Consider the following 14,745-nt stretch of genomic DNA (forward strand, 5'->3'; position numbering starts at 1 on the left):
AAAAACAACGCGGTGCGAGTCCACAGGCTCTTGAGTGGTTTTAGACAACCTTGCACTCGGAGTAAGTGGGCAAGCAATCATCTCCAACAAAAGCCTTTTCTCACTCACACACTGGGTTGGCGGGAGGGATGGAGTATGGAAATACTATATGAGCGCACATGTGTTGTTCATTATGCTTATGTGTGTGTGTGTGTGTGTGTGTGTGTGTGTGTGTGTGTGTGTGTGTGTGTGTGTGTGTGTGTCGTGTGTGTGTGTGTGTGGTGTGTGTATGTATATATTTGTGTGTGTGTGTGATGTGTGCAGCAGTGCATGGTGTGGCTGTCTGAGCTCCAGCCCAGGTCCAGAGTGGCTGTCATCCTGTGAACTGAAGCATGTAGAGCTGAGCTGACAGAGAGGGGATGAGGGCCTACAGTGTGCACTCTCCCTCCCCACATACCACCATCTGACATGGCTGTCTGCCCCGGTGTGACGCGACCCGGGACACACTCACACATTCTATACTTGAGGAAAAAACCCTCTCAATACCATAATGCATCCTTCAGGCCCCCTATCCCTAACCTATTATTCTAATACTGACCCTATAACAACAAGTCTCAACATCGTTTGTACATTTCAGGTTTGGTGTAACAAAAAAATGCCAAAGATATGTTTTAAGGCGCCATCACACTAGGCATTCGTACAAGCATCATCGATGCCTAGTCCATATGACCACAGCAATGTCTATTCTTGCACAAAAATATAAATACATCCCTTGTCTCTTATGTTTATTTTGAAAAGCTTTCAATGCCAAAAACCTTGTTTTTTTTCTCAGATTTCAAACAGTCAAATATCCATGGAAACCCTGGTTAACTTGACCAAACAGCATGAGGTCATTAGATGGAAGAGATTAACAGAAAGAGGGAAGAATAGGAATATTACATATATTAATATTATCATATTCACATGTAGGCAGAAAAGACAAAAAGAGAGGCATGATGCTTTGAAAGGAGCCCGAGACAGAAGGGACACAGTGGGACTCACTTTTGTTATAGCAGGTGGTGAGCACAGCCTTGTCTGCAGGACTGGCGCCAATGTGCCATATCTCCCCAGCTTGGTGCAGGAGGACATTCTTATTAATGATGTTATTCTCATCATCAAAGTCAATGATGTGGATCTGAAAGAGAGAGACAGAGAGAGAGAGAGAGAGAGAGAGAGAGAGAGATGGGTTGAGGATGGAAGCTGGCTGGAGCTTTAGAGTAGTACTGCATGCACAACTCCCAACACACACACACACACACACACACACACACACACAATCACACAATCACACACACACACACACACACACACACACACACACACACACACACACACACACACACACACACACACACACACACACACACACACACACACACACACACACACACACACACAGTTCAAAGCGATACAGAGGGGGTTCCTCTTCTTTTTATTATGAGAGTAAACCTAATTTCAAGGCAGGCATCTCTTTGGTTATTTTTTTCCCCTTGTCAACCTCATACAACTTAAGACTTTTCTTCTTGATTTGGCCTTTAAAGCCACGATTAAGACACTTTTAGAAGAAGTCACGTCGGATGTGTGCTTGAGTTCTGCACAAGACATGTTGGAGGAGTCAGAGGAAAGATGTATCACACAAAAAAAAGGAAATAGATAAAAGCTCATTCCATCTTCTTTTATTAGTATTATTTTTGACAATTGGCTCTGCTTAAAAGGGACTAGAGATGAGGTGCACTATCCCAGAGAGCTTTTCTGTAAGAGGGTTTTAATTGAGTACTTTAACAAAAAAATAAGACTTCTTTTTTTGTAAGCAAACCTTTGACAGCAGATAATACTTTGGCTGTAGCCAAGCATACACTAATTTAACATGTCTAGCTTTGATCTTCGCCCGCGTGTTACTTATCAATTATGTACATACAATGTCATGAGTGGGCTAGCAACAACATAGAAATACATTACCTTCCCCACAGTTACAGAAGAAGGTAACCGGCAGTCTTAATGGACCATGGACCATTTGGTTTTTCAAAGAAATTAATATTTACTGAAAAATCCCAAATGCTGTCTTCCCTCTGGCGTTAATGTGGAAGAAACAATGAGAGTGTGGAAACGTTGAGTTGCACCTTGCCCAAACATTATGAAAGAAGAACGATGTTTGCTAAATGGTAAATGTTAAGCCCCATTGCTCTTTCATTCCAAGAGACTTCCATCAAAACATGTTTGCTTTTGAGGTTTTTGTATATCTGAAAACCTTTTGTTCATAATTGTTGTAGGAACATTGCTGTTTGGCCGGTTACTAATGAGGTGAATGCAAATAGCGCTCAAAGAACAGAAATGCACAGTATAAAATAAAAGGCTACACACACAAGTGTGTTGGAATGCCTGTGTTTAAAAGAAAATGTAAACCTTTTGGGAAATAGTCCTTGATGCCTCCCTCATGCCTGCAAAGGTAGCACTGTTCTTCTATAGCTCATTAACTACCATTGTTGGGCAGACCAGGTGTGCCGCCTTTGTGCTAGCCTGGCAAGACCAGCCTGATCTTTGCAAGCTTAACATTAACTTCTCTCACGCAGACTTTCTGGCCTTTCTCATATCTCTGAGGGGAAGAGCCCGGTCAAAAGTTTGGCGGGTCCAATTAGAGCCCACGTTCAGACCGAAAGTTCATCTATCATTGTGGAAGGCAGCTTTTGATTGGTCCGTGTAGTCGTCAATCTAGCCTTGTGAGACCAGCCGTATCTCACAAGCTTATTTGGCGATCCATGTTGATGTCAACGACTACAAGAACCACTCAGGGGGCTGCCTTCTAACGGACACTAACGGACAGAAAGTGGGAGGGCCCGGTCTGACTGGAGGCTAGATTGATGACTACATGAACCAACCAGGGGCTGCCTTCCACAAACAGACATAAAGTGGGAAGCGCCCGGTCTGAATGGAAGCTAGATTGATGACTAAATGCATGGGCCAATCAGGGGCTGGCTTCCACTTTCTGACTCCTCCCCACAGAGATTGGAGAAAGACTACCTCACCAAGCTACCTTTGGTTAGCTTTAGAGACAAAGACAACAAAGAAAACAAATAAGCACATTTCCAAAAAAAATTAAATGAGTCTTCAAAGATTCAGTTTGAAAATAAATATAAATACGAAAACCCTGCAGATGTCCTTTTGATGAACCCCTTGTATTCAAGGTTTGCATTGATGAAAGCTTTGGGCAAAATGTAACAGTATTGCTTTCCCATTTCTTTTAAATCAAGCTCCTTGATCTATAGTGTTAGGTTGAGTTTGGCCTCAGACGCACTGGAAAACACAATCAACACCTAAGTTTTACAGCACACAACTTCACCAAACAAGCTAAACTTTTATCCAGGAGAAGTTAATGGAACCTGCTTCTTATACGGGGCTCTTTTCATTAGATGGAAATGTATTCTACGAGGGGGCCCTCTGGTTGAATCCAGTTCAGGGCCTAGGATGCAGTAAAACAGTGAGGGTCTCAAGGTTCTTGATCAGACAATTAATGGAGGTTTGTCCCATAAGAGAGACACTTACAGCACCTTGGGGGGCTGTTAATGGGAGTTGCACTGGACAATAACTCCTGCTAGGCACTTCCACTCCCCGTCCCTTCCCTTGCACTGCACTGCACTACTTTGTACAGGCTTTAACAAGGGGATGAGGGGAGAGCGCGAGAGAGGAGGTGGGTACGTCGGCATCCTTCAGCCTTCCCTCAAAGTCAGCTAGGCGGCTATTAACCTTGAGTTGGATTGCACCGAGCGGAAAAAAAAATTATTACGCAAAGTTATAATTTTATGGTGGTGGGCGAGCGGTGCAAATAAATTTAAGGCTGGCGGCCGAGACAGGGTAATTGGAGGGCCTAGTAATAGGGTTCCCCTGAATGAACCCAGGTGTATGGAGAGAGAGAGAGAGAGAGAGAGAGAGAGAGAGAGAGAGAGAGAGAGAGAGAGAGAGAGAGAGAGAGAGAGAGAGCCAGTCCTCCTCCCCCAGGAGATTTATACCTCGTTCTTCCAGGCCTGGGGAGTGACTCATAGCCTTCAGCCACTTGGGCACCCAGCCCAGCACTTTTAATTATGTGCCCATGCACTGTAAAAACAAAAAAGCTGTAGGAAAATGTAAAAAGTCAAAGCAACTGTCTTCCACTTTACACAAGGAACTTAATGAAGATTGTTGAGATAAACACTTCGATATAAGTCACAATTAAACAAAGTATTTTTAGTTGACTAACAGCAATTTGAAGTTAGATTTGTTTTACAGTGTGGTGGGAGGAATGGAGGCAGGAGGAGAGGAGGGATATTGGGTAGAAAGGGGGGTAAGGGAGGGATAAGGCCCTCCACTTCAGGGCCCTCTCCTCTAAAGCTCTTTAGCCTCACACAGATGACAGTAAGCAGGGCGCAGGAGTAGAGCAGTGTGAGAGAGGTGCCAAGCTCGGGACCGCTTTATCTCGTTAGCAGCCTTAAATGCCATGCCGACGCGCCCTCCGATTTGTCATTGCGGCTATTGGTCTCCGAGGGATTTGAGAGGCGCTGGGCGAGTTAAAGAGAGACATTTCCCACCCCTGCATTATGCTTAATGGGGAGGTGGAGAGGCCAGCACAGGCTTACAGAACACAGCACAAGCTATCAGCACTGAAATGCCAATCGGAAAAAAAAAATTCACATTTGCAAGTTCAGCCCTTTAGATGAGCCAAGCTAACCAAAGTTTGCCGTCAGACTGAAGAAGAAGACAGTGAGTTTCATGAATAAAACACAAGTGCACTGACTCCACCTGTTATTCAAATGTGGGCTCATCTCAAAGATGAATGATGATTCAGTTTGAATGCTCTCTGACATTTAGACCAGAAAACAAACACACGTCAGTAAAGTTGATTTTTTAACAATCTAATAACATAAGTGCGTAAGTGGAGTAAAAGAGCAATCCGGTAAGATTAAAGGACTTTACAGGTGGAATCAGTCAGTGAATATGGAGAACGCTAGTTGTCAAAATCACTTTTTGTCAGAATCTGTGAATATATCTTCACAATGCGCTACTTGACGGCACTGTGTGTGTACTCACTGAACAAAAGAAAATCTGATGTAAATACACAGCCTGGGCTCTGTAAACTGGCTTGTTGCAAGCTACAGTGGGCCCACTTTTTTTTTTACATACCATGGTTTACAGATCAAAGACTGTGAACTGTTCCAGGGGCGCTGTACTATGACTGACCCTGCACTCTGACCCCCTACGAAGTGTGGTTACTTAAGAGGGGATATGAGAAAAGACAAATTTCACTGTGCCTTGTGTACATTGACAAACAAAGATAACTTAAACCTAATTGAAACTTAACTGAAACACCAGATTTATTTTTCAGCGCAAACAGTACACGTATAGATCGCGCGGAGATATTCACTGATTCACTGACAAGCATTAGCAAGAATTGCTGACTCCACCTTTAAATGAACAAAGACAATACAAGAAAACATCCACACTCAAACTGCAAAATGCAGCAAAACAAAAACATGTTTAGCTGTATAGTGGTAAATATTGGATTAAGATGGTGTTTTTAATATTAGTGTTGCCCATGTATTCGGAGTACATTCATGCTCTTGTGCAATAAGTTGGTTTTAAGACAAAGTCGCATAATGCGTAATTCAAACACATCTAAAGTAAAAGAGCAGGGGGGGGGGGCGTGCTTATGATTAAACATGGGGATGCACTTCTTTTTTTAAGGTCTCTTTTGTATACACTGCATGGCCAAAAAGAAAGTAACACACTCAAATATCTTGTTGGACCATATTTAACTTTGATTAAGGCACATTTTCGCCGTAACACATTTTGATAAGCTTTTTTTTGGCACATAAGGTTGCTTAGAACCTAGATCTGACCAACTGAAGCAACCCCAGATCATACAGTACACTGCCACACAGGCTTGTACAGTAGGCACTAGGCATGATGGGAGCATCACTTCATCCACCTTACCCTGATGCACCCATCACTCTGGAACAGGGTCAATCTGGTCTCATCAGACCACACAACCTTTTTCCATTGCTCCAGAGTCCAGTCTGTATGCTCCCTGGCAATTTGAAGCATTTCATCCTGATAAGCCTCACTGAGAAGTGGTTTTCTTAAGGCTACACATCTGCATAGTCCATATCCCTTACATTCCTTCGCATTGTGTGTAGAGATGCTCTTACTTTCACTATTAAACCTCACCTGGAGTTCTACTGTCGAAATTTTAAATTTTGATTCCACCAAATAATTTGATTTATTTTAAGTGATCTCCCATCACGATCATTAAAGAGTTTTTTCCGACCTAATTTTTTCCTCAAAGATGATGGTTCACCACTATCTATCTAGTTCTTAACATGGTTTAGTAGTTTCATCTTCTCCTGAGTATTTGTTTGATGCGGGCCAATAGTTTCACCCCCCTGAAACAGAGTTTTCTGAAACATCTTTTTCCAAAACCACAGCATATATCTTCTGACATGGTTGCTTGAGAAATGAGAAGCTGTTCACTGCATCAGTTAGGGTTAAATAACCTGTTGCCAACAGTGACAGTTTTTTTTCTATCTGCCTAGTAAAATCCAGGTGCCGACTTTTATTTTTGGCCGGGCAGAGTATGATGCCATCAGTTGCATAATGACAAAAGCTCAATGGAAGTAGAATGGGCTTCTCCAGAAAATCTTGTTTGTTTATTATTATTAGTATTTGTCTTAACAGTTAATCAGAACATTAATGACAGACACTACCACACAACAATTTTTTTTTTTTGGTGAAACAGTTGATAGGATTGCATTTCCAAGCAGTAAAAAAGCAGCTGTGAATAACACATTGTATTGTAACTGTGAGAATTAATCACCGATATTTATTGATAAATGCCTGACTGATGCACCAATTTCACCAATTATATTGTAATGCTAATTTAAGAGCATACTACTGGTTGGAAAATGTGTATTTAAAATACTAATTTGAATATTAAGCATTTATCTGTTTATTACTGAGCATTTCCTTCTAGGCCCACGTTCTTCACTAACATTAGATAAAGAGCAATATGAATTAGTATTGGGAGAAAAAAATAAGTTGGATTGTGTATTCCTCCCTCCAGTGTCCACTAGTGACTTGACCACATTCATCAACCTTCAACTGAGACATAATATACAATTAGCCTGGCGTTCCCTTTAAGCCAGACCAATTAATAAACACCAATTACACCTTCATAACAACCTAAATCAAATGATTATACTCAAATTAAATTGACATTGCTAGTCGTAGCAGCACTAGTATAGTACTGTTTTTCTTCTTCTCTCATTTCATCTCTGTAGAACATGGCACCGTGGAGAAAAGGGTTAAGCAGAGTGTATTAAGCTACTGTCTGTAAGAAGGAATCACACAGGTTGACTGGGATGCATTGTCACCATTCCCAACGAGCCTTGTATTAGAGTCGCTACACACACACACCACTTGGATTGAACTAGGCGTGCATTCAGTGCCAGACAGTGTTTTCACACTGAAGTCTGCCAGAAAACAGGCTCAGTTTTTTAAATGCACAAATCTCTCTCTCTCTCTCTCTCTCTCTCTCTCTCTCGCTCTCGCTCTCGCTCTCGCTCTCGCTCTCGCTCTCGCTCTCGCTCTCGCTCTCTCTCTCTCTCTCTCTCTCTCTCTCTCTCTCTCTCTCTCTCTCTCTCTCTCTCTCTCTCTCTCTCTCTCTCTCTCTCTCTCTCTCTCTCTCTCTCTCTCTCTCTCTCTCTCTCTCTCTCTCTCTCTCTCTCTCTCTCTCTCTCTCTCTCTCTCTCTCTCTCTCTCTCTCTCTCTCTCTCCTAATTATTTCTCCACATTCTGAGCCAACTGTTTCTGACATCTGTCTCTGTAATGACCTCCGCAAGATGTGCATACACACATACTTTACGCACACAACAAACTCATTCACTGCACAAAAGCCTCACTAACGTTCACACACACACATTAATACACACAGACACACACACACAAACGCGGCAGACTTTTGCAGAAACCATAGAAATACAGACAACATGAATGCAAGTTCCTAAAATCTGTTTATTACTAAGGATGGCACTGATTGACATGCAGTAGTGTGCGTCAAACCGGTGGTCCTAATTATGAGTGCACAATATTTTCAATAATGGGTTAAGCAGCTCAAACCATTAGTCAATTGAGATTTTGTTTTGTTTAAATCCCGCACACGATTTCAATCATTCTTGAGTCATTCTTGAATCAAATGTTTACTGGATGTTGTATGGGGCTGTTAGTAATTGGACATAACTGACAAGTAGTACTCACAATTTGTGTAACCTTGCCTTGCTTGTTATCTGTAATAGCTCTTAACATTCTCCGTTCATATTTTTAATTGCCAGTCCTGAAGCAAGGTTGCCAATCTGTGCGTGTTTATTTGGTTGTGCTGAGTTCTTTCCTTCAGGTAAGAAATTTTAACATATTTACATTTTTTTTTTGAAAACATCCTCCTCCTTTTGCTAATTTTTTCCATAACAACAGTCCAAACACCAAAGATATATGAGGAGCACTTATATAAAGCAGACACAACGGCTGTCCTTGGAGAGGTAGGAACAAGCAAATGGCGATTGTTATATTCATTCATATGCTGGTCCTTTCATATGCCTTTCTGAAATTCATCTTAGCTCTAGTGTATGAGTGTATGATTCCTCCAAACAAAAAACTAAATTCTAATCACCTTTGGAAAAAAGTTTGACGGAGACCACATGTATATCTGTAGCCTGGCACCGCCCGCCTACCTACTTCCGCTCAATTTTCCATCTTACTTCATTTCAATGAAGTAGGATGGTCTGGTTGGACCAGGCTAGTAAATCTGCTGACTTAGTTCAAAATGAAGAGTTGAATTTTTGCCCAATTTTTCATTATGACAACTTCATATGACAACAATAACCTACAACATGCTCTCTATCAGAAACTGAAACATTGTATTGTAGAATGTGAGGTCCCACAGACAATCGGAGTTCATCCACGGTTGTATAACAGAGGTAGGCCTACTGCTGCTCTGAGCTTCTTGACCATATGTTATAACTCATATTAAATCAAAAGTAAAATTTAATTTACTCTTGCTTTTTTCTGTTTACCTGGTTTTGACCTAGGCGTACAGTGTATAAACAATCAAGTTATATTTTATGTTATGTCCAAATCCAACCGAGCACACCAGATGTCATGCAACAGACAGCAGGATATTTGCACAACGTTTTGTTTCTATTAAATCAAAGACTCAAAAGATGGAAAATGACAGCTGGGTCTAGTCCTGTGTTCTGAGTCCCAGGCTGTTCTAGCTGGTTCTGATTGTCCTTTGCTCTGATCCCCAGACACTAGCTGGCTCTAAGGGTCCTGTCTTCTGACCCCCAGACTGTGTTTTAATCTAACTGGTTCTATCTGTCATTTGAATGTTAATTATTGAATAGTTAAACATAACAAATTGCAAGGGAACACAATCACCACAGTTAAGTACAGTACATGGCAAGGACAGAGCTGTGCCTGTTGCCTACATGGACGTATTATAGGGTTGCCCACTGTTGTAGACACCTCTATTTTCATACGGCTTTAAGTGTTTTTTTCTTACCTGGTTGTCAAATTTCAGTGACTGTGTTCCCACAAGGAAACGAATGGCGTCAGTCTCCGCTGTCTGGGCAGTAAGAGCTCGTGCCTGTAGCGGACAGAGCCCAACATGAATTCTGTGTTTCACATTAAAAAACGTTCAGGAATGAAATGGAAAGGAATATGGAAATATGATATAGGTATCCATTCCTCTAAGCAGACTAACAGGATGACATGGAGCAGTAGAAAAGAAAAAAATTAATAGAGCTAGCGTTCCATCACCCAGTTCAATAGTAATGAATGGTGCGCAGTGCAGCCGTATCTACCTGAAATTCGAGACCATAAATGACAGGAGCGTCGTCCTCCATTTTCACTCTCTTGTCAGAGTGTTTATATATTTTTTATTTATGTTGACAGACGCCGTCTCTCGATGACAGCACTTTAAAACACTGTAACTGTGCTACGTACTGCACACAACAAAACATAGCCGGGGCACTTCCGCGATTCAAAAACTGGACAAAAATAAGCGTAAGGGGAACATACGTAGCGACGTTCATGCAACTCTATAAAGTGTACGTAAGAAGAGTCAAGAATACTAAAAACACCGTTGAATGAAATTTGTCAGCTCTGGAACACCGTACACGAAGCTTTTCCTTTGGACGTGCGCATGCGCACTAGAGTTGTAGCTGTCAGTCTGCAGTAAAGGTAAGAAAACACAATCGCGTTGCTGTGTCAGATTTTAATTTGTTGTCATTGCGTAGTTTAATGTAAAGTGCGGCACTGTGTCTCGCGCTTTATAAAGCGTATGCAACAATACGTGAAGAACGTGTTTCACGTTTGCAACTGGCTGATTAGCTAAGTAAGTTTACGGTAGCCAACCGGCTAATGTAGCATTAGCAAGATAGCCAGTACCAAACACACAACCTTCCTCCGATAACGCAGGTATCGGGTGTTTGGTTACCAGACTAAGGTCATGAATAAAAGACGGGAACATAGCTCTTACTTTGCAGCTGTATTTGAATTCTGACGGTTGAAGAAGCTGGTATATGTTCTGCTTACAGGAAGTCAGTCAGAAATATCCTGTTGTACAGTAGTATTGTGCAACGCATATGAAACTGGTCAGCCACTGTTGTTATAGGTCAATTTGCTTTATTGCTGTTGAGTGTTTGATTGTCAAGAGCAGAACGATGTATAGTGGGACAATGCAGATGTTTAAAACATGTTGGGATATGAAATCCCAAAGACCTGCAGAGCCCTTTGACGTATCTTGGGAATATTCAAGATGTTGTGATGAGAAAAGATAGCATACTTAACTTAAACTTTATTTTGCAGCAAGACAGAAAGCTGTTCTAAGAAATGGCTTAATGTAAAACGCCCCAAAAATGGAACAGTAGCTGGAAATTGTACAAGACATTTTTGTTATGGAAAAGCTGACATCACTTTTGAGAGTCAAAGATAATACATCAAAGGAACTTGTAGGCCGGCCTATGTGTAATAAAACTAAATGAATACCTGATTTGGAAATATTCTTATTAGTGTTGAAATATTGCGACCATCTGAACTTTATCTTAAATCATTATTTATTTAATAATTATTTATGATCAGAGCCGACTGGGCTTTTTGGAAGGCGTGGCTCAAAGAGACAGGCTCTCAAATGGAGCGTTTCAGACAGAGGCTGAGAAGGAGGAGATTCAGCAGTGGCATGTCAGAAATATACAGGTTTCCTATGGGGAACACTACACCATTGAAAATATTCTCCATCTCGAACACATATTACAATTTTGAACCTGAAAATGAGCCTAATATATGACCTTTCATGTTACTACATTGCTGTGTGTTTTGTCTAGAGAGCAGTACGATGGATAGTGAGGAGGCTCCTGCTCAGCGGCCAGTCACCTTGGACATCACGGTGGAAGATGTAACCAGTGAAGCCCCATCCCTTACAACCCCAGACCCTCCAGAGCCAACCTCCAGCCAGACCCCATCCGGGGACATTGTCCTATCCCAGGAAGAGCACTTGGACCTTGGGCTGGGTGGGGAGTTTGCCACGCCCCCTGCAGAGGACAGCAGCGCTACACCTTCAGAGAGCCTGATGGACAAGCTCAACGAACAGATGATGGAGAGCGTCCTGATCTCTGACTCGCCCAATAACAGTGAAGAGGACGAGGTGGCTCCCATTGACTCCTTCCTGGATGGAGTGGAGGAGCAGGAGGAGAACGCACTAGAGGTATTGGGCGACAGAGCGGTGGAAAGTGAAATTGGATTTAACACCACTGAGATTAACATTTCAATGGAGGAACAGGAGAAAGGTGCTTCTTCTGAGGAGAAAGAAGAAGAGGAGGAGGAGGCAGAGGAGTGGACAGACACGCAAGAGCAGGTCCTAGTCGATGACGTTTCTCCTCTAGCCCTCCTACACAGCCCGTCTGATCCTAGCTGTAGTGAGGAACCAGCAATGCAGGAATCTATGGAATCTACCAGCCCCCAAAAAGAGCAGCCAGTGCCCGTGTGCACCATCTTCAGCCAGGGCACGCAGCCCAGGTCTCTGATGCCCGACGGCTTCCAGCCCACGCTCATCAAGTCGCCCAGCTTTAGCATGGGGAGCGGTGCTAATGCTAGTGCTAGTAGTACTGGTGGTGGGGGAAGTGTCGCTACCGAGGCGGTGACCCCCAGCAAGCTGACGGCCCCTCTGGTGTGCCAGCCCAGCCCCAGCCTCAGCAAGTTCTTCACGGACAACGAGCACGTCAACCCGGCCTCCGACTTCTTCGACTCTTTCACCACGCCCTCCTCCTTCATCTCTGTGTCCAACCCGAACGCAGAGATCTCCACCCCGCAGGACTCCAGCGGTGCTCCCACCCCTGGCTCACTGTTTGGCTCCACCCCCCCCACTGACTCCACCATAGCCACCAAGCAGCCCCAACCTTCTGCTGCTCCTCCTCAACCCCAAACCACCCCAGCTCCTCCTCCAGCCCAAGCCGCCCCAGCCCCTCCTCAGCCCCAGCCCTTCAACCAGCTTCAGGCGGTCTTCTCGTTGGGCAGTGACGACCCCTTTGCCACGGCGCTGAGCCTGAGTGAGGTGGACCGGCGCCATGACGCCTGGCAGCCCTCGCAGGAGACCAGGAAGCTGCTGGTCTCTGTGGCCACGCAGCAGCTCAGCCCCGCCTACGTGGAGAGCAATAGACTCACCATGCCCGGGCTCAAGTTTGACAACCTGCAGGTAGGACCAGCTATGGCAGTCACATGCTTATCACACAACATGTCAACATGTCAATACTGCCATGAGTGATATCGTCCATCCCACTCAACAATGACAGCGCAGATACAGAGGAGCAGCTGTCTGCCATCCTGTGGGAATAATAGTCATAATATAATAATTTGAATACATATATAATACTAACATATTAAATAGTATACATAATCGTATAAACCATAAAAATGAACACATTTGTGTCGTAAAGATCAAACATCCATATTCAGTGAAGCCTACATTTTGTTTTTAAAGTGTGGCGGTTAGGGACCTGAATAATGGATAGAACCACGGCTCTACTATGTTGTTCTGTGTGTCACAGTATAGCCAGCCCTTTCTCCTGCTCTGTCACAGTACATAGTGTGGAGACAGGTATCACTTGTGTATGAAGCACACAGACGGGAGTCCTTTTAATCCTGGTTCTCCGCTTCAAGTTTGTTTTCTTATAAACATCAATTTACCTATTTATTCAATTTGGTGTGTGTGTGTGTGTGTGCGTGTGTGTGTGTGTGTGTGTGTGTGTGTGTGTGTGTGTGTGTGTGTGTGTGTGTGTGTGTGTGTGTGTGTGTGTGTGTGTGTGTGTGTGTGTGTGTGTGTGTGTGTGTGTGTGTGTGTGTGTGTGTGTGTGTGTGTGTGTGTGTGTGTGTGTGTGTGTGTGTGTGTGTGTGTGTGTGTGTGTGTGTGTGTGTGTGTGTGTGTGTGTGTGTGTGTGTGTGTGTGTGTGTGTGTGTGTGTGTGTGTGTGTGGCTCCCAGCTCAGTGAGGGTTCATTATCCCTTCAAACTGGGTTTGAAAGGCTGCTAGAATAAATGAATAAAAATCAAGGACTTTTTTTTTTTCGGTCATCTTGGTGTTTTTCCCTACTAAGAACCACTTTTCACCGGAGAAATGAGGTGTACACCAAAACTGGATTAAGGATTGGACTTTCTTTAGTCTATTTGGGTGATATTGTAGATCTCATTTTCTGATTGTGTGTGTGTGTGTGTGTGTGTGTGTGTGTGTGTGTGTCTTTTTTCATCTGCAGGGCGATGCTGTCAAAGACCTCATGCTGCGTTTCCTTGGAGAACAGGCAGCGATGAAGCGTCAGGTCCTGACCGCCAACTCCGTGGAACAATCCTTTAACGGCCTCAAACAGCTCATTGTAAGTCCCTCACTATAGATAACATAGTCTGAAGAAGTCTGACCCTGTACTGTTGTCCTACAGTCAACATTACTTGAGTTCTGGTGCTATAGTGTCTTTGCTTGACTTGCAAGCGGTTGGAAACCACCATCTTGCCTTGATATTTCTTTCTTGACCCTGGAAATAGCTGTTGACAAAAACGTTTTCTCAAGTTCCACTTAACATGCCTGTGCTAGAGCTTTGAACATCATCTATCTATCTATCTATCTATCTATCTATCTATCTATCTATCTATCTATCTATCTATCTATCTATCTATCTATCTATCTATCTATCTATCTATCTATCTATCTATCTATCCATCCATCCATCCATCCATCCATCCATCCATCCATCCATCCATCCATCCATCCATCCATCCATCCATCCATCCATCCATCCATCCATCCATCCATCCATCCATCCATCCATCCATCCATCCATCCATCCATCCATCCATCCATCCATCCATCCATCCATCCATCCATCCATCCATCCATCCATCCATCCATCCATCCATCCATCCATCCATCCATCCATCCATCCATCCATCCATCCATCCATCCATCCATCCATCCATCTATCATTCTCTCCATCATAAAGTCTGACCCACAGATGACCCTGAGACACGGGTTGTATTTAAAACATATGCATAGCCGCAGTAGCAGCAGACAGTGTAAAGGAGAGAGAGGTGAGAGTGGGAGGTTGAAGTGAAAGCGATGGAGAGGTGTGGGGATCCACTTGGCTCACAAGTTCCCTTTCTCCTGCTG

The 14,745-nt window shown here is 43.4% G+C and overlaps 2 protein-coding genes across 2 annotated transcripts in view; one reads left to right on the forward strand and one right to left on the reverse strand.

Annotated features, from left to right (window-relative positions):
• Window positions 1-10,065, reverse strand: part of eipr1 (EARP complex and GARP complex interacting protein 1) — a 60,374-nt gene extending 50,309 nt beyond the window's left edge. Inside the window, exons 1-3 of the mRNA XM_080041793.1 lie at window positions 9,900-10,065; window positions 9,599-9,682; window positions 1,021-1,153 (exon numbers count right to left, since the gene is read on the reverse strand). Of these exons, the coding sequence (XP_079897919.1) occupies window positions 1,021-1,153; window positions 9,599-9,682; window positions 9,900-9,941 (259 nt within the window). The 5' untranslated portion in view covers window positions 9,942-10,065. The remainder of the gene's footprint in view (window positions 1-1,020; window positions 1,154-9,598; window positions 9,683-9,899) is intronic.
• A 199-nt stretch (window positions 10,066-10,264) lies between these two features.
• trappc12 (trafficking protein particle complex subunit 12) overlaps window positions 10,265-14,745 on the forward strand; it is a 30,726-nt gene continuing 26,245 nt past the window's right edge. Inside the window, exons 1-3 of the mRNA XM_080042506.1 lie at window positions 10,265-10,278; window positions 11,421-12,787; window positions 13,841-13,957. Coding sequence (XP_079898632.1) covers window positions 11,432-12,787; window positions 13,841-13,957 — 1,473 coding nt within the window. The 5' untranslated portion in view covers window positions 10,265-10,278; window positions 11,421-11,431. The remainder of the gene's footprint in view (window positions 10,279-11,420; window positions 12,788-13,840; window positions 13,958-14,745) is intronic.

The sequence above is a fragment of the Ammodytes marinus genome (genome assembly GCF_949987685.1).
Source record: "Ammodytes marinus genome assembly, chromosome: 15".
Lineage (NCBI taxonomy): Eukaryota > Metazoa > Chordata > Actinopteri > Uranoscopiformes > Ammodytidae > Ammodytes > Ammodytes marinus.